The sequence below is a fragment of the Fundulus heteroclitus genome, chromosome 16 (genome assembly GCF_011125445.2).
Source record: "Fundulus heteroclitus isolate FHET01 chromosome 16, MU-UCD_Fhet_4.1, whole genome shotgun sequence".
Classification (NCBI taxonomy): domain Eukaryota; kingdom Metazoa; phylum Chordata; class Actinopteri; order Cyprinodontiformes; family Fundulidae; genus Fundulus; species Fundulus heteroclitus.
In genome coordinates, this window is record NC_046376.1 from 30,204,112 (window position 1) to 30,229,648 (window position 25,537).

Below are 25,537 nucleotides of genomic sequence, written 5' to 3' on the forward strand. Positions count from 1 at the left end.
TAAAGGTTATTTTAGGTAAAAAGTTAAGGTAAAAAAAAAATGTACAAAATGCAAAAATGTATCTGACATGTTATTTTTGTTAGATGCATAAAAATAACAAAACATAGAAAAGAGATGAGTTGACTAAAAACATCCTGAAGTATGGGGCTTAAAGTTAAAAGGACGGTTAAATATTCTTGCATCTAAGACATTAGATGAATCAAGAATTATTCCGAGACCATAACGACATTTTGTTGAAAGCGGCGACTCAGAAAGCACACAAAGGACCCAAAGAGAAATCACATTAGGATTAAAAACACTTTGATCACAAGCTGTTTGATGGCAGATCAAGAATACCAGAAATATTGTTTGATTTAAATTGCTGTCATGTAGTCTGAAAAAGTCTCGGCTCCTGTTTCCAGCAGCCCCTTTTGTACCTTTTTGAAGATTTTAAAAAAAGTGATTGAGTAACCCATGCCTCTTTAAACCTGCTTCAACACCAAACAGCTCTATAGCGACATCTAGTGGCCAACTCGCCCTCAGCACGCACCGCTCTGTCCATGCTGCTTTAACAAATCAAGCAAGCACAACAGCTAAAGTTTAAGATAGTTTAATAAGTTGTAAAAAAAAAAAAAAAAAAAAAAAGCAGATCAACACATAAAAAGAAACCAACAAACTACAACGCATGTTGTTCATCTACCACTCGGTGCTGACAAAGCCCCACAGCTGGTCGCTCATTTCGCAGCGCGAGCGTGCAGATGTGTCAATGCTGATGGGAGTGGCCAGATCTGGACCATAGTGCACTGCAAGATAAAAACAATAAGGAGCAGAAGCATGAGAATATTAAGGGCAGTACATGAATCAGGAATGGCAAAGCAAAACAAAAAAATACTGCAATGTTGACTAAAGCGCCACAAAGGAGTCTGTAACAACACACTGAAACGTTAGATTGCTAAAAAAAAAAGTATTTAAATGGAATCCATTAGGATTATCATAACATAATGTTGGCTGCTGTTTAGGTGACCAACTCCAGCTGAATCTTTACACTGCTGCCAATGATAAATACAGGCACTGGCTTCAGTCTTGGCAGAAATTATTTTAACGGTCCATTTTATTAAACTGAAACTTTCATTTCAGTCTTAGTTACATAGTCAACTAGTTTTTATTGAAAGAACAAGTTGTGGAGACCAAAACGTGTGTCTTGGAGATGCTTGTGAAGTCTGAGGTGCCTCCTGCTTTTCTTGGGTGGTTTGGTATTCTCCCAGTGGCAGCAGAGGAGTCTCCGCTCCTTTGACTAAAGCTCTCAGCGCTAAATCCAACCTACAAAAATTATTTCACTGCAGTTACACACACACACACACACACCAGTGCAGCAGACCTGTGTGTTATTTTAATATTAGCTTAAGCTGACGTGTGATCCAGATATTTATCCCGGTGGATTATTTTATCATTAAAAGATATCCAAGACAATCTTGCATAGCCAATTATACAAACATTATTTGTGTTTTTTTTCTTCAATTCACGTTTTTACTTGTCGTAAATTTCTTTAAAGAGTCAATGTCGCACACAAGAAGTGTGTTCTGACCAAAATATATGAAATAAAACCACATTTGACTTTGGAAGTGACGTGTATTTTCCTGCTTTTTTGGCAACCAGTCAGTCATAACTAGTAAACATGTGAAGAAAAAGAGAACACTGTGATAGTTTAGAAGTTGTTTTGTTTTTTTACCTCCTCTCAAAATGTTGGGCTCTGTGTTATATTCCCACTTGATATTGGTGATTATGTAGTAGACCTGAGCCACGTATCTGGAAATGAAACATTTAGGGTAAGAAAAAACAAAAACACAGAATATTGAATAGAAAAGACAGATGATAAAACACTCAGGAGAACCTGAAGTTACCGACACATGGCTGGTATTTCTTTTAAACTGGTCAAGTCCACATGTCTCCTAATGTCTTCTTATAAATTAACACACTGAACAGTGTCCCATCATGACTAGAGCATAAATGCTGACATGTGTAAAGTACCATTTATTGCAGGAAAAAGGGGGAAACACAGTATTTACACCCGTAAAGTTTTGCCATTTTGTCTCATTACAACCACAAAAAGTGTATTTTCTATAAATATTTTGTGACAAACCAACACAACTAAGTCAGTTTCCTCAATTCTATAAGGACAAAAATCTGATTGTGTGGGATCCTGATTGGACACATCCATCATTTGCTATTACAGGTGCAGGCCTTTTAGGCTATGTTTCCGCTCTGCACAGACTGATACTTTACCCATCCTTTGTTGGAAAAAAAGCTCAAGCTCAGTCAGATGGAGCTGAAACCATCTGCAAAGATCAATGTTCAAGATTTGCCTCCGACTCTCAGCTGGACTTGGGTTTGGACTTTGACTAAGCTCTTTAACGTACAAGCATCCTTCTATCTAAGCCCTTGCATTGCAGCTCTCCCTGCATGTTCTGGGTTGTTGCTCTGCTGGATGGAGAACCTCCACCGCAGTCTAAGGTCTGGTGAAAACAGGTTTTCCTCCAGGATTACCATGGATTTAGATCCATCCATCTTCCCATTAACTCTGACCTGCTTCCCTGCCTCGGCTGAAGGAAACCATCCCCACAGCATGACGCCGCCCTCGCCATGTTTGACCCATGATTGGTGTGTTTAGGGTGCAGGTTGTACTAGATTTTATTTAGCAGTATCAGGGAAAAGGAAGTGGACTACCAAAATTTGCTAAACTTTTCAGAATAAAAACTAAAAACGTAACCTTTGTGTTAATCGGCTCATAAAAAAAATCTCAAAATGTGTTGAGGCTTGTCGTAATGTGGTTCACTAGAATGTAGATTTCCCCACATAAACTGGAGCTTTACCACATGCTACTCACACTGCCGTCGGGATGACCTCGGTGGTGTCTTCATCCACCTCGTGCTGAAGAGTCTCCAGCTCCCTCTCGTTGTTCCTCAGACTCTCCAGCTCCTTCTGCAGGAACCTTGGGGACGGTTAAGGATGCAACCGGGGAACGGCACGAGCAAGCAGCGCGGAGAACGGCGCGCGGACAGGTAGAAAGGATACTGGATTTCTGAGTCCATGATCTGGCTTTTGGCGGTGCACTGCTGCAGCTGCTCCTCCAGGTTCTCCAGCTCGCTCTGCCTGTGCTTCTTCTCCTGCTCCATGTCCAGCAGCCTCTGGCCCACGCTCTCCTCAATCTGGGCCATGTCTGTTTAGAAAGGACAGTGGGAGAAGCTCGAAATGACAACACTGACCTTCTGAAGTCTAATGCCTCGTACTGAATGGCATCACTGTGGCCAGGATAATTCATACACACATAAATAAAGAAGTAAAACAACAACAACACACAGAACCAACTCAACGGTGGATTTCTTGCCTTTTAGAATCTCTGTCACCATCTTCTTCGTCTCCAAGTGTTTCTCAAAAAGGGCCTGTTGTTCGACTTTGACTTTTTTCAGCCTGTCGGGCTGACTGCTCTGGATGAATTCCACCAGTGCCTTCCCAGTGTCCTCCAGGTCCTGAAACTTGTGGGCCTGAAGCATGGTGGCTAGTTGGGAAACAGAAAAGGAGACGAGCAGAATGATTACCTCCTCACTTGCCATTGGAGACCAACACATCTCGGTGCACCTTAGCAGGGAAAAAAAATTGCCTACAGGATCGGTCCACGATGTTGCACTGCCCACATTCAAGACATTGGAAGGGTGAGTGTTTAGAGTTTCGCCATGAACTGCAATTGGAACAAAATGTACCTTGTGTTTGTAAAGTATTGAGAAAAGGCAAAGGCTGATCACCAGTGATGAACTTTTTAAAACCTTGGAATAACTCAAGTTTCAGGGAAACCCTTCCTTCTAAAAAAAAAAAAGGAGCCAGAGGAACTACTGGGGTAAAAATGAGTCGGTCTGGAAATATTTCCAGAAAAACACAGCCAAAGTTTGGAAAGTAAACAAAATCAACGTGGCTTTATTTCAGAATCAGGCTTCACACTACAACGAATTTGACTTCAGTTCAGCTTCACTCTAATTGAAGGTATTTTAATTATATACAAAAAGTGAAATATAATCTGTTTTCTTGTAGATATGAATATAAACAGGTCTTAGATGGAGGGAAGGTGCAAGGAAGCATCTTAATGACCTTCCTGTCTCTGTCAGATTACTGTGATTATGTTCATATGAAAGCATCTGCTGTATCTCCTTATATGTTGGACGCAGTCTATCACGGAGCATTACGGTTCATCCCAGGCGATAAATCTCTCACTCGTCTCTGCTCTTTATATTCTTGGGTCAACTGGCCGTCATTATCAGGCCATAGACTTGTGCAATGGTACATTTTATCTAACCGTTTCTTTGGCTTGTTTCCGCTCTATTAATCTTCCCACATGTCATTTAGACAGATCAGCCACAGGCTTCGCTCTCAGGGCGTTACTCCTTCAGGAATCCATTAGTTCGAATTTAGAAGAAAAAAAAGCATTGGCTTGCCATGCCCCATTAATTCTGAATACTACATGGCAGAATTTCAAACTATCCACATTGGTTCCTCTAGGAAAATGTCTTTTTTTTTTTTACTTGAATGTATTATTTGTATCAATGCTGTGTTTGTAACTTTTTTTTATTGTTTTATCAAACTGGTCTCTTAGGTAAATTAGATCTTGGATCTCAGAGAGATAACCTGCATAAATAAAGGTTAAATAAATGTCCTGATGATCCTCTCTGTAGACCTAATTGTAAGTGACAGTGAAATTATTTATTTCTTGGAAAAATGTATGTTTATTTCAGATTATGTATTCTAAGTTGTTTAGTTCAAATTTTGAGGTTTATGTAAAATTATTGTATTTTATTTCTTTTGAAACTATTTGTTGAAAGTTATCGCGAGATTTGTGTATATAAGAAAGGTAGCGAGATTTGCATATGAGAGAAGGAGCAGAAATCTGGGAAAGAGTAGCAGTCTCGTATTTCCTGTAGCTGTCAAGGTATTTGTATTTATGTTTGTAATATTTTGTAAATTTATTGGTTATGGTGTTTTAATTACTTAATATTTAATTTAGAGTGGACAAAGAAGAATTAATCTATTAAAGACCTCCGAAGTGGCAGGCGGTCACGAGGTAACTTTGTTACAGTATGTGTCACCTGACTGTCTGTAAATGTATCCATTTCTAAAGCTTGTCTTTATTTTTGTAGTTTTCACGGCATTTATTAAAGAGCCCGTTTGAAGGAAGCCGTGCCAGTGTTGTCACTTTGGAGCAACAAAATGTAATTTTTTTTTTTACTTGAATGTGGTATTTGTATCAATGCTGTGTTTGTAACTTTTTTTTATTGTTTTATCAAACTGGTCTCTTTGGTAAATTAGATCTTGGATCTCAGAGAGATAACCTGCATAAATAAAGGTTAAATAAATGTCCTGATGATCCTCTCTGTAGACCTAATTGTTTGTTACAGTCTGGACATGTCCTGTTTTGTGGATTGGCCGAACCACACAATGATGGACAAAAACAGACTGAATGATGGCAGTGCAGAAGATGACCAGCAGCTCCTGTGGATGGGTGGACTTCTTCAGGCGCTGCTGGCCCTTCTTCCTAACAGTGTCTGTGTGTGAGGAGAGGACTAGCTCATGTCCCAGGAATGAATGGTTCCTAAGAGCTAGAAGTGATCTAGTAGTGTTGCTGAGGATGGTGAGGGAAGGTGGTCTGCAGGATGTTCTCCAGGAGTCCACCATCATCTAGAAGGTCTGGAGTGGTTCTGATCACACCAGTCTGACTGCAGACTCATACCGTCCTGGATCAGATCCATGACAGTGGTGCCATCTGGGAACTTGAGGATTTTCACACAGGTCCAGTGAGGCGCAGGTGGAGTCTAGCACTGTGAGCTGGGTGAGCTTCTGGTGGAAGATGACTGGGTTGGTGGTGTTGGAGACCGAGCTGAAGTCTACAAACAGGATCCTGGTGTGGTTCAGATGTCTGAACAGACAACAACCAGCCCTCAGTAGCAACAACTGCTGCGTTATTTCAGTCTACCCGACATGCACAGAGACAGGACCAGCCTGCGCTGTACCTCAGTGTCCACACAGACAAACACGGGAAGCTTCACTCTCCCGGAAGCGTGAACAGTCTCCCGGTTTGAAAACACAGCGGAGACCGATGCGCCGCTTCAACCCAACAGCCTGAAACCTCAAACGGGTTGAAGAAAACCCACCGCCACGGTAGCAGTTAGCCCAAACCACCAGACTACGGCGTTTACACGCATTTCTAAGATGTCTGAGCAAAAGCTTCTGTTGCTCACGTCTCTGTAAAATAAATAAAATGAATAAAAATAAGGAGAGCAAACAGACAGCTTCCACGCGTCTTGTTTACGTTATTGACGCAGGTTACGTAGAACCTTTCTAACTTTCGCGACGCGAAGACGAACATTTTGAACGCAAACAGCTTGAACTCCGTTCGTGGAGGAGGAAAAGGAGCGAAACTAGTCACAGATTTAGCCAGAAAATAACACATACCCTTCGCTGTTTTTCTTGATTCAAATTCAGACTTGAGCGCGCCTACTTCTTCTTCTTCTTTTTTATGGCGGTTGCCAAGCAACTTACTGATGTGCATTACTGCCATCTACTGGAATGGAGTATGGATAGGGATGCTACATACATATTCTCCCACTAAATAAATAAATAAAACGTATATCCTTTCTATCAATTTGGTTTTCTTCAGGTCATTTATTAAATAACAAAAATATTCAGAAGTAGAAATTTTGTCCAAAATATCTTGTATTTTTAAATGTAATTTATTTTCTTGTAATTGACATACTAATTCCCTTCTCTCAACAGAATATTTAGAACAGAACAACAAAACATGTTTTACTGTCTCTTCTTGAAGACAAAAATCACAACTTCCTGTTGTGATGTCTTCCCATTTTAAATAATGTACTATTGTATGACACGTTTTAGCTACTCCAAATGTTTATGAGTTTGTGTGACTAAATCTAATAAAAACTTGAAAATAAAAGATGCTGCAGATTTTCTCGAAAGACACATGGACTCTGGTAAATAATTTTGCATCACCTTTGCTCAGTAGAAACATTGTTTCTACTAAGACATTCACAACAAAGAAAAGTCGCGCTTCGCGATGATGTCCTGCTTTGGTGTATTGGGATGTTATGTGACTGATGAACACAGAGTTTGTGGTTGTAACATGATCAAGTGAAAAAAAGATTTCTATGGGTGTGAATACTTTTGCAAGGGCCTGTATCATAAGTTTCCAATTAGGCCTCTATAAGACACATTTTAGGTGGATAAAGGAGCCATAGTTCTGTACTACCCCAATGAAGTTGAATGAAACAACCAAATAAAACCTTTAACACATGAAATGTAAATATCTGGTCTATGGGAGCAAGAAAAACCTGACCAACGGCACTTGTAGCACAGGTAGCTCCAATGAGCACACAGTGGTAACCATGGGAGCACATTGTACGGTTAAAAGTGTGTTTCTGTGAAAGAAAACAGACATACCTACCAACATGTGATGAGAGAAATCTAGATAAAGTTTGTATGAAGTTAATTGGCAACCACCGTAATGCAGAGTGATACAACTGAGATTAACTGGCCCTGCCAACAAAAAAAGATGATCAGAACTAAATTCTTTTCACAATCGGTACCTCCTAAAATAAAAGAAATTCAATTTAAAATTGTTCAGAGATTTTACCCTACTAACGCCCCTAACACCTTTTCTTTGATAGCACTGTAGTCCAAAGCTTTTGGCTTGATTTTCTATTGTGGATCCAGTCTAAAGGAATTCAGTTACCTGACCTTAACCCTAAGAGAAGTGTTATTTGGTATAGTTGCGAAAACTGGAGGCAATGAAGTTGGTGTTATATTTTAATTTTATTAGTATAATTTTATTCACACAAATGCCATTTCTTTAAATGTAAACCATTTATATCCCATTGGAAAAATTTGACTAAATCTGATGTAAAATCTTTAGAATTTGTAAGAACAAAAAGTGCTGGTAATTTTCTTTCTTTTGTGAGTAAACTGAATCTGCTGGTTTAATGCCCTGTTCTTGAATATATGCATAATACAATGTTGCCCTTTATTATTATATTATTTTTTATTATTATTATTGTTCCCTCTTCTTTTATCTTTGGCTTTCTTCTATATTAAGATATGCTTTATACACTTTCTGTGAATGCTGTTTATGCAGTTCTGTATTGGTTATGTCACAACTACATAATATAACAATTATCAAGGGGTATATATATATATATAAAAAAAATTGTGTGTGTGTGTGTGTGTGTGTGTGGGGGGGGGGGGGGTCACTTGACTGTATGCCAGTCACTTGTAAAACGTACACGTAACGAGTCTCCTCAGGCAGGTAATCTGTGGCACACCCCTGACACATCGAGCAGAGTTGAGCATTTGCCATGTTTACATTTTGTGGATTATATTTGTGTCGTGGCTGCTCTTACATTTCGATTACACTGGGTTAGGGTTAGATACCATTACGATTACACTGACTTCTTCAGTGTAATATAACAATGTTACTCGGGCATATGTGGTACTTTTCTCGAAAACATGCTTATTGTGTAGACTGTTGTACCTTTCTCCTGCGGATACAACACAGGTTTTCCAAGAATTGCATGGGTTTTCGTGACTAAAAATGTTCCAAAACAGCCGAATGTTTCTTGTCAGTAAATGGGAAAATGTACTAGTCTTTTTCAGCTAGCTGACAAGTGCAGAGTAAGGGGTGGGGGTGATGCTCCTTTACTCCATGCTTCATTGGGTTGTAACAAACTCCTGCCCGTTCTCTAGCATCTCACCAACAGAACTAAGCTGTTACCAGCTAGTCCAGTTGGTAAAAATCATAGGCCTTAGTCATTAGGTTCACTTGTGTGGGCCAAGTTAAACAACCGACAGAAGCACATGAAGGACAGTTGATTTAAAGGACAAATATGCTTTTACTTTACAAATATTAAACCACGTTAAACACTGCAGAGGAACACAAGTCAAAGGTCCAAAAATTGTACATAAAATTAAAAAATTTCTATTCCATCACAACCATGTAAAAGTGTTTATGATGAGATCCATCTACAGGTGATTTTCCCATTGTGGAGTATAAAACCAAACAGATCGTACCGAAAGCTCTGACAGCAGGTTCATGCAAGCTTTTATCCCTCTTTGTTCTTCTGCTTCAGCTTCTTCTCCTGCTCTTTCCGTTTCTGCCTGCCCAGCTGTCTGAAGTAGAGTCTCTTTGGGTTCAGCCCGTAGGCCTTCAGTCTCTGTCTGCTGAACTCCTGGCCGCCTATTCTCACTCTCTTGCTTCCTGATTGGAGGCGTCCACCTGAGCGCCTGGGCTTCTTCTTGGACCACGCCGGCCGTTCAGTCCGGTTCTCCCCTTCTTTTTGCTTATCTGCTGCTTGACTTTGGGTCTCTGCTTCCTGTCTCCTCTTCTTCTTGGGTACCAGGATCTCCTCCCCTTCCTCTGTGCCGTCCACAGCCTCGTTAAGAGCTTGAATCGTCTCCTCTGCGGAGTCCACGCCGGCCTCTTCTGCTCCTCTGCTCTGCTTCTCCGCGTTCCTCACGCGATCTCGCCGTTTCTTCCCCAGCTTGGTCTTGGCCTCTGGTGTTTCTTTATCCTCCCTGCAGATCAGGATCAGATAAATACCGTCACCTTCTGACCGCTGCAGCGACGGAGTTCGGCTCCCAGGAATGCTACTCACTCAGAATACACAGAGCTCAGGACTTCCTTCTTCTTCCTCTCGTTCTGCGCCTTCACTTTATAGTTCTTCAGGTCACTCAGCTCCTCTTTTTCAGACCTAAGAAAGCAAACACGGCCGTTACCGGAAAAAAAAAAAACCAACCCAGAATGACGCAAACATGTCAGCCGCTCCAGTCGGTACCTGAACATGCACGTCTTCCGCAGCGAGCACCAGCGGTTCAGCTCCTGGTCGTTGGCTTTGAGGATCTGAAAGTGGGGAGAAAATCTAAAATATTTGTAGGAATCCAGATGACTCTTTCCACACAACTCTCGTGGACAACAACGTTTGTCTGCTTCGTAGCTGCTTCGTCTCGTTACAATGTGGTCTGCTCAGAGAGAAGATTGACTGAGTGAGATCATTCCCTGGTCAGAGCTCTCCCCAGAGGGAGGCAATACCAGATCAGTCAGCACATGTGTCGTCACTGCAGAGACGGGAACCTAAACGTCGCCAGATCTACAGCTCACATACACGCAATGCCCTGCGTGGATCGGATGACGTCCACCGTAATCTCTGGACCCTGAACTCAACGGTTTTAACCAAATCACCGTCTCCCTCGGCTTTTTCAGGGACCTCCTCTCACCTCATCCGTGGTCAGGCCGAAGTCGTTGGGCACAACCTGCCGGTAGCGAAACCTGCACGGAAGGTCGTCGATGATGTCCTCGTAGTCCAGCTTGTAGTACTCGTCCAAGTACTGCTCGAAGGACTTCTCCTCTGATGCAACGAGAACAGCTCTTAGTGAGGAGAGGCTAGCGCAGGAGGACCGGCTGGGTTCCGGATGGGCACCGGCGACACTTACGAGGATCAAACACTGGCTTGGCTTTGGTGATGACCTCAGCAAAGTGAGACTTCTTTTTCTTTTTGCCCATCTGCGGCATGTCCTCCTTCTTCAGCTTCTTCTTCTCCTTTTTCTTCTTCTTGGAGGCTGCGTGCTGGTTCGGGTCGTAGTCTGCATCCATCTGCACAAAGGGGAGTTTTGAAGTTCACTGCATTTGTTTCCCAAAGCACAGCTAAAAAATATATATATATATATGAAACTCTGCTTTAGAAAAATGAAGGTTAGCTCACGATGAAATCTTCATCGTCACAGTGAGCTCCAGAGACACTGTACTCCTCTTCACCGTATGCCGCCTCCTGTTCCTCCCCTGTCCAAGTGTCCCAATTCCAGGGTTCTGAAAAACCCACAAGAACTTTACAAACACGCGACCAAGCAGCAGATTCAAAGAATTTGAGCAAGAAAAAAAAAAAAAAACAGCAACAGTGGCTCACCCTGCAGCTCATCATCGCCATCGTTGTCAAATTGGGGCTTTTCCTCCTCCTCCTCACCGTAGTACTCGTCTCCAAAGAACTTCTGCAAATGCAAAACGTTTCAGATTAACACAAAGCAGGAAATTTCTGCTTTTTATAAAATCCAAATTTTATAAAAAGCAGTCCAGGGAGAGAAAGTCTCGATACCACTACCGTTTCTCATTTTTCAGACAACACAAAAGAAAAGATTGGCTCATTCTGCGTCGTGATACAGCTCCCAGCGGATCACCCACTTCCATTTCATCAAATAAAAGATCAAAAAAGATTGGATCTGTGGTTGTTGAACAGCTTCGATCTGCCGATGCCGATTTAAGCCATTTTCTATTTTAACAACTAGAATACAAGAAGCGGTTTATTTCTTTTACTTTTTTCGCCTTCCGGTCCTCGAGCTTCTTGTTTAGTTCGGGAGAAGCAGTCACGCGACGTCATGCCGCGTGTCAGAAAGCAGTCGCTGGGTTTTCCTTACGTTATAAAACTAAGAAACTTATTCTAGAGTATACGTAGGGCTGGATGATAATTCAATAACAATATTTATCAATCGATAGACGTATATCGACGATAGAAAAAAAGGGTCAATAAAAAGTTCAATAGACTAACACCTTTCCTTCCTTTTGCATTCTAGCCATTCAGGTTAATATTACGGTCATTACATTCCCCCAACCAATCACAACGCAGACCCAGGAATCAAGCTCCACCCCCTTTAAAGAGTTCAGAGCTAACATGTTCTTTTTTCTATTTAGAAAAACTTGCAGTTTTGGTAAAACGTTGGTTGAATAAAAGGTTGAGTTTGAATTCAGTGTTTGTGTGTATCTGTAAATAAAAACAGGTCGCTAAGCAACAGCATAAAAAGGCCAGGGCTGCACTAAAAACACATGTTTTAAATTTTTTGATAATTATCGATATCGTTCAAAATGATTTCTATTTTATTGATATACTTTTTTCCTATATGGTCCAGCCCCAAGTAGACGTTTTAAAAATGTACCAACTCATATTAGTGACTGGCATTACTGACTACAGCGGCACGACAGCAGGAAAACGTGATGGACGGATGTCGCCTGGTGATAGGGTTTCCCAGCAAACAGAATAATTAAGCAGTTACCATCATTCTGCTTTTAGATTAACAAAAGGTAGACCTCAGATAAGGTCTAGTTTATACAGAAACAGGGGGAAAAGATTATTATGTCCCAACAACACAGCTTCATTAGAAGCAGGTCTGTAAAAGAGCGGGACACCAACCCCTGAGAATATTCATGGTTCTGTGTTAATCATGTAAGAACCTATTTTAAAGTATGGCAGGAAGGGAAAAAAACGCAGGAGCAGATGCATGTTGACATCCAGCTAAATGGATTCAATCTGAAATCTCTTTTGAGCTTTTATATACGAAAAAGCCAAGAGAATAAAAAAAAAAAAAAAAAACAGAAAATCCCTCAAGATGAAAACAGGAAGAGAGTTCCCCAAACTAGCAGAACCCTGAGGTTCCAGGTTCAGCTCGGAGCACGCGTTGACCGCCCCGGCTGAAGCTGCTCATCTACGGTCTGAGCGTTTATCTCCTGACCTGCATGAGCTGGTCGTGCTGACTCGGGTCGAAGTCTCCCTCGAGGTCAGCCTGACTGAAAGCCAGCTGCTCGTTGCCCGTCAGCTCCTGGAGCTTCTTCAGCTTCTCCATGATCTCGTTCCTCTTCAGGTTCTTCAGCTGCTTCAGCTGCTCCCGCTTCTGCTCCTTCTCCTGCAATCAGTCGTCATGGAAGAGCTCCGTGAGCCGAGCGGAAGGGAAAAATCTCTCTTTCAGTGAAGCGTTTACGGCTGCACCCACCTTTTGCTTCCTTTCCCTCACTTCCTCCCTCTTGCGTTTCCTGCGGTCGTCCTTGCTGCGCACCGACGTGGCGATGTTTCGGGGGTAGGTCTTGATCTCCTGAGCGTCGGGTTCTTCAAAGCGGAAGTTGTAGCTCCTCTCGAAGTCCTCCTGACGCTGCAGGAAGCTCTCGCCCTCCTCTTCGGAGTCCTCCGCGTCGTCCTGGACCACCTCGTCGTACGTCGGGATCCTGGGCAGACCCGGAGAACCCGCGGTTAGACGAGTCTACGGTTTTCTGAAGCGTTTAGGGGGGAAAACACAAACCGCTCTTCGTCGTCGTCCTCCTCCTCGTCCAGGTAGCCCTTATTCAGCACGTAGTCTCTGAGGAATCGCTCCTTCTCGTCCAGCTGCGGGTCGTTCCAGTAGTCCCGCAGGTATTTCTGTTACGACAGGATTTCATTCTCAAATGATCCCCAAACGGGACAGAAGCCCCTTCCTTCCAGTCTGACTGAGTGAGCTCACCATGTCCTTCACCTCCTCCGGACCGTCCAGCTCAGCTTGGCCTTTGAGCCAGTCCAGATAATCCGCCTCTTCTTTATCCTAAGACACACGCAGGAAACGTGGCTCTGGTTAGGGCTGGATGTTAAATATGATCACAATATATTGTGGTGATGACAAAAGTGATGATAAAAGAATATTGACAGCTTCTTGCTGTCCTTTTTCAGGTAACCGTGGCTGTGACTGCTTGTCAATTTGCAGGGGCGGTTCTAGAAAGGGGCCAACAGGGGCCCATGTCCCTGTAGAAATAGTCCTGGCCCCTGTTATGGCCCCTGTACTAAAGACATGATATTAAATACACTTCTCAATTATTTGCAATGGCAAAGAAACCATAACCGATTGGTCACTTTGAAAAATATTTTTTACCTATACAGTTTTACTCTAAAAAGAATTTAAAACTTAAGATGCTTCACGTTTAGCTTTAGCTGTATTGATCTCGGGGAAAAGTTTTCAACTGCTAGATCAGGGGTCAAAAACCTGCAGTTCCAGAGCCACAAGTGGCTCACTTAATATTATTACAGTTAAATATTGCCATTTTATTGTTATTTTTTTATTTTTTGTGCTCCTGTGAAAAAACACTGGCCCCACCTTGGCCCCCCTGGTAAATTTGGCCCAGAACTGCCACTGCTGTCAATTATAGCCCAAATGTAACATATTATACAAAAGGACATAAAGAAGTGATTTTTATTACTAAACTCATCACAGTAACTACATTTAATCATATTTTCTATTTCTTTTTTATATTTATTGATGCTGTTAATAAACCAACAGCGGGGAAAATAGCAAAAATAACAATCCTGGCAGTTTTTAGACACCACGAGTTGGGATTTATCGTTGTCAAGATAAGCCCAAATTCTTATCATGACAAGAAATCTTTCACAACAGCAATAAAACGCTGTTACAAAAGCCCAGGCCTGGTTCTGTCAGCTTAAAGATGAGCAACGCCAACAAGCCTGGGGCGTTTTCAGACCTTCTCCTCCTGCGTCTTGACCCTCCTGGTGAGCAGCGTGGACGTGCCCCCTTCCTCGCCGGCCTCGTCGTCGCTGTCCTCGACAAACCTCCGGAAGCTGCGGGGACGTTTGGATTTGGGTGAATGTCGTCCCGATGGGCACCAACAGCGCTCTGCGGCCGTCTGATCTCACCTCTCCTTCAGCTGCTTCTGCTCCTGGATGTAGCTCGGCGAGGCCGCTCTCTTTGAAGGGAACACAACGCCGTTTAATGAGACACCGCTTCTCAGTCAAAACCAGGATTAGTCATTTAGAAACGGCCGCACACCTCTCTTCTTTTGGCTGCCTCCTCCTCATCGCTGTCATCGTCGTCTTCATATTTGCTGCAAAGGAGGGGAGGGAAAAAAAAAACAACCTTACTGCCTGAAATAAAGCAGGATCTTCTCTTTTAATCCACGTTTTTTCTTTTAATTCCAAGCTTTCACTTGTCAGATAAATCAAATCAAAGTTTAAACAGAAAATAATCCTGATTTCTGGTGCCTTGGACCAGAGATGAATGGAAATGCTGTGACGAACCAGCCCCTGGGGTCTGGACTTGGAGACCCCTTCTCTACACCAGTGAGATTAATCAATCAGGAGGTAAATTCAGCATGTAGCATTTAAAGTCACAAAAAACACTGTAATCCAGAAGAGAAAATCTGATTTCCTCTGTATTAGGACACTGGTTCTGCTCCTAATGCTGATCTAAACACTTATCCCCACCTACCGTGAGGGGCCGTGCAATCAGTTCAGATTTTATTGCAGTAACCGTAATCTCACACAGATAATTTCGACAATGAATAGTTGCTTAGAATAAATTCCCTGTTGCCAAAAACATATTTCAAGAGCGCTTTCTCTACACCTGTGACATTACAAAAAGGTTGGAGCACACAGAGAGAGGGTTAACTTCTCTGCCGATTTGGCTAAAACGTTTCACATCATTATCCTGTTCAAACATTTATAAAAATCACCCAAGATCAAGATTTCCTGAAATATCCACCAGATTAGTTTTTTTTTTTAAGATCCTTGCAATCGAAAGAGCTCATGATGCCACTAACAAGCTTCCCAGGGCATTTGGGAGAGAAAAAGCCCACAGCATCACTGATCTCCATCTGTACGTAACAGTGGGCATGAGGTCCTTTTAAACATATTCTTTTTGTTGTTTCATAACAAATCAACCAGAGGTGTTGGCAGAAACTGTAGTTCATCCTTCAGATGCATTTATTATGTGCATAGGGAGTGATACGCGTATCAATAATAATAATAAAAAAAAGCCCGGTCATTACTAAACATTGGATTTTCTCCACTGAATAAATTAAACCCAATTTAAAGGTTAGATTGTTTAAAACTATTTCAGCGCGTGATTTAATCTACCGCAATAAGAAGTATTTGTTTTGACGCATTTTAGCGATCTTCGCAGGGCCAACAATCAGTTTGTCAACAGACAGGTATGGAGGAACACGGTTGATTTAGCAAAGCCGTCTTCATACGGTCACCACAGACGCAGTATTAGGGGGAGCCAGAAAAGCGAGACAGGCAGACACAGGGCAGACTGCAGCGGGACCGTGGGGGTGCGATTACTTTCCATCTATGTGATCTCTGCTCTGTTTGTCAATAAAAGTGCTGGAACTTCATCACCGCTGTTCATTTAGAAAAGATGGGAACACAGTTACTATTGTTTAGAATTCCCATAACACCTACATGAGATGATTGTCTGAGATGAAGAAAGTACATGTTCTATCCTCCATGTTGTCCCAGCAGCCCTTTCTAAGCACAGACCCTGACATGTACATGTGATGTGGCAGCTCTGGTGAAGGTCACTAATGATATTCCCATGGCCTCAGATAATGGACTTGTGTCTGTACTTGTCCTGTTGATTACAATATTCTCCTAGAAAGGCTTGAACATACTGTAGGGATTAAGGGGAAAGCATTAGGCTGGTTTAAATCTAATCTGTTTGACAGATTCCAGTTTTATTCATGTTAATAATAAATCTTCAAACTCTAGGGTCACTTGTGGAGTTCCCGGGATTCAGTCAGGTTCAATCTGTATGATCTGATTCAATCTGTATGATCTGATTGAATCTGACTTTGGAAAGTGCCTTGAGATGACATGTTTCATGAATTGGCCCTATATAAGTAAAATTTAATTGAATCAATGCCCTCACCCTTCCTTCTCCAGAATGACTTTACGCTCATAGTCCTTCAGATACATGGGTTTCACTTTGGCTTGCTTGGATGTAGAGGGACGGTCCTCATCTTGGGATGCATCTGAGAGCAAAGGAGATCAAATCAGCTGACGGTGTAAACTATGGCCCGGGCTGTCGGGAGGTTGCTGCTCACCTTCTGAGTAGAACCTGGCGTCTTTCTCGTAGATCTTCGGGTCTTTCTTCTTCAACAGGGACAGGGTTCTGTAAAAATCCCTCTCCAAAGCAGGGTCCAGCTCCTGAGGGGAACAGGTAGAGGTCAGGCTTTGAGTCAAGCACCCTGCACACACACGTTGTCCGGAGCCACGTTAGCAGCGGGATGCTAACCACTTCACTGTCGTCAGAGCTGGACTCGGAGGAATGAGAGGCGCTGTCATCGGCTCGGTCTCCGAATCGGTCCTTCACTGAATAAACACACAGATCACTTCATTAATTCTCACAGCCGCGGATAACGCGACAGCTTTAAAGGCAACGGTACTTTCTGACCCACGTTGGGTGGTTAGCCTCACAGTTGGCTATCAGCACCACACTTACGCTTCTGCAGCTCCTCTTTCTGTCGGTACTTCTCGTATCTCTGCGCAAACTGGGCGTTGATTTTTAGCTCTGACCTGCCCGGCATCTTGTTTTTTTTTTTAACCACAGTGTGTGGCAGACATTAATGAAGACAAGTCACCACAGCAGCAAAAACAAGCACGCTACAAGCTCAACACGCTGTTTCTTCTTCTTCTTCTTCTTGTGGAGTTTTATGGCGGTTGGCAACAAACTTTAAGTAGCATTACCGCCACTTACTGGTATGGAGTGTGGTTCATAATGGTCTATTTTATCTATATATACCTATATATACATATACATATATATATATATCAATCTATCTATCTATCTATCTATATGTACCTTAATATTCTACTCATTTATATAATTTACTCCTTCTATAATCAAATTCTATGATATAATTTAGTTTTCTTTAAATATTGAATAACTATTTGTATATGTTTACTCCCCAAATGCTTCCTCAAAATATCTAACAAATTAATCTTTTCCTTAATACATTTCAACTCTTTCTTCATATAAGTTCTCTCTCTTTCATATTTATTACATTCTAATATAACATGTTCTACTGTTTCATATTTTCCACAATAATCACATTTACCGGTATTATGCTTTTGAATTTTATAAAGTGTATAATTAAGTCCCGTATGCCCAAATCTTAATCTTGTTATCACCCTCTCCTCTTTTCTATTTCGTCTTCCATTTCTTTTTCCTCTTACTGTTTTTTGAATTTTATAAAACCATCTACCTGTTTTTTCTTCATCCCATCTTTTTTGCCATTTTTCCATAAGTTTTTCTTTAATCATACTCTTTCCCTCAGATTTACTTGTTTTAATGATAAAATTTATAGGATTTTGTATTGCCCTCTTTGCTAATTTATCTGCCCTCTCATTTCCTTCAACCCCAATATGTGCTGGAACCCACACAAATATAACTATTAAACCCATGTTTTGTATTCTGAATAATGTATGAAATATTTCTAATAAAATGTCCATCCTACTATCTGATTTATTATATTTTAAACTTAATAATGCAGAACTTGAATCTGAACAAATGACTGTTTTTAATGGTTTTATGTCTTCTACCCATTGTAAAGCTAATAATATTGCCAACATTTCTCCTGTGTATACTGATAATCCGTCTGTAATTCGTTTTCCCATTCTTATATTGAATTCTGGTACTACAAATGCTATTCCTATTTTTTCATTTATTTTTGATGCATCTGTATAAATTTGAATATAATGATAATAATTGTTTAAATGTAACTGTACTGAATAACTATCTACAATGTTAGATTTATCTTGTTTCTTTTCCATTATTGTCATATCTACTGTCGCTTCTGGTAAAATCCATGGTGGTATAATTGATATTGGTGTTGTTTGAGTAATTTCTAAATTATTCATTTTAAATTCTTTTATTTTATTTTCAATTGTCCATCCAAAACTCCTCATTTCTTTCTTTTCTTTTTCCCAACATGGATTTAAAATTTCACAAGTTGGATGTTCTAAGTTATTACCTTTTAAATTCAGCCAATAATTTATTTCTAGTTTTGTTCTTCTTAAATCTAATGGCATTTCTCCCATTTCTACTTCTATTGCTGCTGTTGGTGTGGTTTTAAATGCTCCAGTACATAATCTTAATGCCTGATGTTGAATAATGTCTAATTTAGCCAGATGTGTTTTAGCTGCTGAACCGTAAACTATACATCCAAAGTCTATGTTAGATCTAATCATACCTGTATAAATCTGTTTTAGTGATTGCCTATCTGCTCCCCAGTCACTGCCAGCCAAGCATCTCATAATATTTAAGATTTTCTTACATTTATCAATAATCTTTTGAATATGTATATTCCATTTTAGTTTTTCATCAAACCATAATTCCTAAAAATTTTACACACTTTACTTGCTCTAATTCTTGTTTATATAATTTTAATTTTATTTCCCTGTTTATTTTTTTCTGATTAAATATTATTACTTTTGTTTTTTCAACTGAAAACTTAAATCCCCATTGCAACGCCCATTTCTCTATTTCAATAATAACCTCTTGTAATTTCTTTACAATGAAATCTAAATTTTTCCCTCTTTTCCAAACAAGCTCCATCATCTGCAAAAAGTGAACACCCCATTCCTTTTCCAATATCTTTAAATACATCATTTATCATAATTGAGAACAATAACGGACTTATAATACTCCCCTGCGGGGTTCCATTTTCTACTATATATTTTTCTGATATAACTTCACCAATTCTGACTTGTATTTTCCTATTTGTTAAAAAGTCTTTAATCCATTTAAATATTTTCCCTTTAATACCCAACATGTATAATTTAATTAATAATCCCTCAACCCACATCATATCGTATGCTTTTTCTATATCAAAAAACACTGCCACTACACTTTCTTTATTTACTTGTGCTCTTCTAATTTCATGTTCTAGACATAACGTTGGATCATTAGTGCTCCTCCCTTTTCGAAAACCACTTTGATATTTTGACATAAATCCTTTATTATTTAAATAATATACTAGTCTATTATTAATCATTTTTTCCATTATTTTACATAGATTTGATGTTAACGCTATTGGTCTGTAATTTTGTGGGTTTGAATTATCTTTTCCTGGTTTAGCTATTGGTACTATAATTGATTCCTTCCAGTTAATCGGTAATTTTCCCTCCTCCCAAATTTTATTATATAATTGCAATATTATATCTTTTGATTTTTCACTAAGTTGACTTATCATTCTATACCAAATTTCATCTTTACCTGGTGCTGTATTTTTTGTCTTTCTAAGTGCATCATTCAATTCAACTTTTGTAAACTCGACATTCAATAAATTATTCGTTTCTTCAATACTTTCTAATAAATCTTTATATTTAAGTTTTGTATTTTCTCTTCCTTTTCTTCCCTCTTCACTAATATTATTTGAACTGTGAATTTTACTAAATGTTCTTGCCAATATTTCAACTTTATCTACATCTTTTATTATATTTATATTATCTATTTTTAATATAGGATATTCAAACTCTCTTTTTATGCCATTCATTCTTTTAATTATTTTCCATATTTTTTCTATTTTTGTGTCTCTCCCTATTGTACTACAAAAACTTCTCCAATACTCTCTTTTTGCATTCTTAATAGTTCTCCTTACTATTGCTTGTTTTCTTTTATAATCAGTTAAATTCTTATAAATTGGATTACTTTTAAGTACCTTAAATGCTTTATTTCTTAACTTTATTGCTTCTTTACATTCATTTGTCCACCACGGTACCATTTTCTTATAATTTTTACACCCTGTTTTCTTTATAGAATGACCTGCTGCTTCCATGATTATCTTACAAATGTTTAGATTTATATCATTTATATCCATTCTCATATCTACTTTTTCCAAGTTATTTTGACTCAAGTACCTAAATTTAATCCAGTCTGCCTTATTGAAATTGAGTTTTTTATTGACCTTTATATTCTTATTATTTAAATTTAATCCTACTCTAATTGTTATGGGATAATGATCACTACCTATTGTTGAATTCTTATCAATGAACCACTCACAATTTCCAGCTAAAACATTTGATACTATTGTTAAATCTAAAACTGATTCCATCCCTGTTCTTACATTGATTCTTGTTCCCCTCCCATCATTAATACATACAAGATTTTTCATTTCCATTAATTCTTCTATAACTTGTCCATTTTTATCATTACATTTACCCCATAATGTACTATTTGCATTAAAATCCCCACACCAAATTACTTTCCCTTCCAAATATTCAGTTAACTCCTCCATTATTTCAATTGATAATGTTTTACATGGATTATAAAAATTTATTATTTTAAATTTACCTTCTTGTTCCCATATCTCAATTACTATAAATTCAAGTTCTTTGCCTTTCCCTAATATCTGATATTGTATCCCTTGCTTTATAAATATTCCACATCCTCCTCCCCCTCCCTCCTGTCGATCTCTTCTTATACTATTATATCCTTTAATCACAAAATCTAATGTTGTTTTTAACCATGTTTCCTGAACACAAATAACTTCTGGTTGATCTTCAAGACAGTCAATATAACCTTTAAGTTCCTGTCCGTTAGCAATTAAACTTCTTGCGTTCCACTGTAATATTAACATAAACTACTTTCACCTGATGGTCCTGGTCTCCCATCTCCCTCCAACTTTTTGTTTATATTTTCCCATGATCCTTCTTTAAACCCCAAAAACTTTTCAGCTCCTCTCACTATTATTTTAATCTTCTCAGTTTTATGCTTGGCTTGGTCAGTGCAATTGATTACATAAGCTACAAATAATATTAGTTTTTCTACTGATATTGTGATATTTTCCTCTGAATGTATTTTGGCTTGCAATGGAATTTGACTCGGTGTTTGTTCACTTTTCCTTGTTTTCTGTTCCTTCACATTTTTAACTGCTTCTGCATAGCTTATGTTTTTTGTCATTTTCATCTGTATGATTTCTTTCGCCTTCTTTCTTTCTTCACACCCTCCATATGTAACTCTATGTTGCCCTCCACAATTACAACATTTTTCTTGTACTTCTTTACATTCTTCAAACTTGTGATCTTCCCCACATTTTGGACATCTCTGCTTTCCTTTACAAACTGCTGCTATGTGTCCGTACCTTTGACATTTGAAACAACGAATTGGTGGAGGGATATATGGTCTGACCTGAAAACTGAGATAACCTATTTTAATGTTTTGTGGCAATTCTTTTTCTTCGAATTCAATGAGAATCGATAAACTTCCTACTCTTTCTCCATTTATTGTTCTGGACAATCTTTTCAAGTTGTTCACTTTTGCACCCCCAATACTTCTCTTAAGTTTCTCAAGATCTTCATCTAGAGGGATCCCATAAATCACTCCTCTAATCTTTTTATTTTCTCCCAACACTTTTTTCTCCAACACAGTTTTTTTACAAATATTATCCACATTTAAAGCCTTATTCATTTGTTCTTCGTTTTTACAGACAACCAATAGGTTTCCATCTCGCAAAATCTTTACCATTTCGACATCTCCAATTTTCTTTTTTATTTCTCTTGACACCACAATGGGGCTGATGTTATCCTGTTCCTGTTCATTTTTAAGTTTTAATATTATTTTAAATTCCTCCCTCACAAGTTTCCTCCTAACTATCCTTTCTTCATCCGAACTACTTCCTTCCAGTTCTCGTTTACTGCCTTGAATTCCCTTTCCTTCATCTGTTTTATTTCTTCCACGTCCTCTCCCTCTTCCTCTTCCCACTGGCGTCCACCCTTCTAAATCCATACCTTCCTCTATTTCTACCTCCATTTCCACCAGAACCATTCACATACCAGTTTATGCCAAATCCACCTTTTCCAAATCCGATATATTTTTATGTTTTGTTTTTCCCGCGCAGCTCCAAATCCAACTCTTCCAACCGTACACTTCCGCCTCCTCCCGTCGGCAGCCCCAACACGCTGTTTCCGGTGAACGTTACAAATTTAGACGTGGTAGCCAGCAGAGGGCGCAGTGACACCAGTTTCTGCTTCCCTCCAGGAAGAGCGTCGGCCATATTGCGAGTGGCGAGTCTCAGAAAGGTCTCGTTCAAATACACGACACGTCGTATTTAGAATAATGCTGATCACTAAAAAAGGCAACAATATTATGGAATCAACAAACAAACACAATAGTAACGAAACACCTAAACGGTAAGATTAAATACAAAAAATGTTCCAAATCGTGTAATAAAATCACATTTTTGCGATGAGCAAAATTCAGCTTAGTTATTATTATTATTATTACTATTATTATTATTATTATTATTATTATTATTATTATTATTATTATTATTATTATTATTATTATTATTATTATTATCATCATCATCATCATCATCATCATCATCATCAGTAGTAGTAGTAGTAGTAGTAGTATTCATTGTATATTAGGATTCTTTATAGTTATTACACTTACAAATAAGCTACTGTCATGGTTTTCAGGTGACGAGTCCACATGCAGATACGATCGGGAGGCAAAACACAGTTTTAAGATGTTTATTATAAGAAACAAGCAGATCTAAGGACGGGACTACGGGTGAGTCGGCTGGGTCAGAACGTCAAGGCTGGCGAGTCATTTAGCCGGGCGGACCTAACCGGGGAGAAGTAGCGTCGGGAATACTCTATGATTCTACTCAGCTGGAGTTAGGCGGCTGGTGGCTGAGGACGGCTGATGCAACTGGCGAGGGATCCTGAGCGAACCTCGTCGGCAACGGTTGACAGATGGATTGACCAGAGTGAATGCAGAACCAGCAGGAACCGGGAGAGGGGAACTCAGGCCTCGCTGGGTAACATCCAGGAAGTATGAGGGGAGCGCCAGAGCAAAATCTGAGCAGGCGGTTCTGCTGGTCTGTTTCTTCGGAACGAGACGTCAAGACGGGTGAGTGCATCCAAGCACAAAAATCACGACTGGTTAAGGCTCTGGCGTCTTCCATCTGTCAGCGCTCTGCTTAAGAAGCCAGAGGAAGCCGCCTGCAACGAGCTGCAGGTGTGGGCCACGCCTCCTCAGCCAACCAGACACACCTGTGGAATAGAGTTAGAGTAGAGCAGCACAGAGAATCCTGACACTACCCCCCCCTCAACGGCCGCCTCCTGGCGGCCCAGACGAAGAGGTGCTGGGCTGAGTAGCCCAAAAATCTGAAATCAAGTCCTTATCCAAAATAGTAGCTGCGGAAACCCACGAGCGCTCCTCAGAGCTACGACCCTCCCAGTCGACGAGGTATTGGTGACCCCTACCTCGCCGACGGGCATCCACAACCCTGAGAACCCGAGGGTTCTGACTGTCCTGGGAGGGTGGAGGGGGTCCGGAAGGAGGGCACAAGTTGCTGTCCAAAACGGGCTTGATCTGGGACACATGAAAAGTAGGGTGTACTCGGGAGTGAGGGGGCAAACGTAAACGGACAGTGCTCGGGTTAATCACTGTCTCTATCTCATAGGGACCAGTGAACCGGGGAGCAAGCTTTTTAGCGGATGGATTGGACAAAACGTCTCTGGAAGATAACCAAACCTTCTGACCGGGGCGATACTGAGGAGCAGGTCGGCGGTGCTGGTCGGCAAACCTCTTGCTCCGCTCTGCGGTGCGAGTGAGTGCAGTGATGGTTGATCTCCAGATGTCCTGGCAGCGAGCAATGTAGTCGTTTACGGATGTGAAGGGAATCCTGAGTTCCTCTGTGGGTAGAAGTGGAGGCTGATATCCCAAAGCAACCTCAAAAGGTGAACGTCCAGTAGCTGAGGTGATGTGTGAATTAAGGGCATACTCCACCCAGGGCAAAAACTTGTTCCAGTCGGAGGGTGAAGATGACGTAAGGCAGCGGAGAGTAGTTTCTAGTTGCTGGTTCATGCGTTCAGTTTGGCCATTAGTCTGAGGATGATATCCAGAGGTGAGTGTATAACGGGCACCCAGAGCAGAGCAAAAGTGCCGCCAGACCTGGGAGATAAACTGAGGACCCCGGTCAGAGAGGATATCAACAGGGATGCCGTGAAGTCTGAACACATGTCTGATAAGAAGCTGAGCTGTCTGGAGTGCGTTGGGTAATTTGCGGATGGGAATAAGATGAGAGGACTTAGAAAACCGATCAACTACCGTCAGAATAGTTGACATACCTTGGGACAATGGGAGACCGGTAACGAAATCAATCGCTATGTGGGACCATGGACGTCTGGGGATGGGAAGAGGATTTAACAAACCGGAAGGTGGCTGTGTAGAAGACTTATTCTGGGCGCAAACGGGGCAGGCGAGAACATATTCTCGAACATCCTTCGTCCATGAAGGCCACCAGAATCGCCGGGAGACCTGGGACTGGGTTCTAAAAATGCCCGGATGGGCGGAAAACTTCGTGTCATGACTCCAACGTAGAACCTCAGGACGAACAGACTGGGGAACGTACTTAAGCCCAGGTGGCCCTGTACCTGGGTCCGGGTCTAAGAGTTGGGCCTGTCTGATTCTGTCCTCCAGATCCCAATGCAGCGCTCCAACTGTACAGGTGGGAGGAAGAATCGGTTCCGGCTCCCTCTCTTGTTCAGAAGATGTAAACAGACGGGACAGTGCATCAGGCTTGACATTTCTGGAGCCGGGTCTGTAGGTGATGGTGAGGTTGAATCGAGAGAAAAACAAAGACCAACGGGCCTGTCTAGAGTTGAGTCGACGGGCTGACTGCAGATAGGAGAGGTTCTTGTGATCAGTCCATATTATGATGGGCTGCTCGGATCCCTCTAACCAGTGCCGCCACTCCTCCAACGCTAGTTTAATAGCTAGTAGCTCACGATCACCTACATCATAGTTCTGCTCTGCTGGTGATAAACGACGGGAGAAGAACGCACAAGGGTGCAACTTACAGTCTATCTCCGACTGTTGGGACAAAACCGCTCCCACCCCGGTATTAGAGGCATCGATCTCT

At 40.8% G+C, this 25,537-nt stretch overlaps 2 protein-coding genes and 1 non-coding gene across 4 annotated transcripts; all 3 read right to left on the minus strand.

Annotated features, from left to right (window-relative positions):
* Positions 1–607: 607 nt before the first annotated feature.
* Positions 608–6,582, minus strand: spc24 (SPC24 component of NDC80 kinetochore complex). Of its 2 annotated transcripts, none has more exons than XM_021319181.2 (6): positions 6,475–6,582; positions 3,365–3,539; positions 3,052–3,196; positions 2,864–2,968; positions 1,709–1,785; positions 608–782 (listed from the first exon to the last, which is right to left on the minus strand). In XM_021319181.2, exons 2-6 carry the CDS (start codon positions 3,528–3,530, stop codon positions 676–678), a joined length of 600 nt encoding a protein of 199 aa, XP_021174856.2. In that variant the 5' UTR covers positions 3,531–3,539; positions 6,475–6,582; the 3' UTR covers positions 608–675. The 2 variants fall into 2 exon arrangements, with proteins under 2 accessions (XP_021174856.2, XP_021174855.2); XM_021319180.2 differs by having other exon boundaries at positions 3,365–3,535; positions 6,475–6,576.
* Positions 6,583–8,887: 2,305 nt separating this feature from the next.
* Positions 8,888–17,281, minus strand: kri1 (KRI1 homolog). Its single transcript, XM_012867854.3, has 18 exons — positions 17,104–17,281; positions 16,897–16,973; positions 16,706–16,808; positions 16,531–16,633; positions 14,653–14,707; positions 14,520–14,569; positions 14,348–14,444; positions 13,342–13,419; positions 13,144–13,259; positions 12,841–13,069; positions 12,583–12,753; positions 10,989–11,070; positions 10,788–10,891; positions 10,519–10,678; positions 10,303–10,433; positions 9,864–9,928; positions 9,684–9,779; positions 8,888–9,603 (listed from the first exon to the last, which is right to left on the minus strand). Exons 1-18 carry the CDS (start codon positions 17,186–17,188, stop codon positions 9,132–9,134), a joined length of 2,274 nt encoding a protein of 757 aa, XP_012723308.2. The 5' UTR covers positions 17,189–17,281; the 3' UTR covers positions 8,888–9,131.
* Positions 10,048–10,149, minus strand: LOC118566506. The gene has a single exon (XR_004933082.1). It is a non-coding gene; the product is annotated as a Z30 small nucleolar RNA (small nucleolar RNA).
* Positions 17,282–25,537: the final 8,256 nt, after the last annotated feature.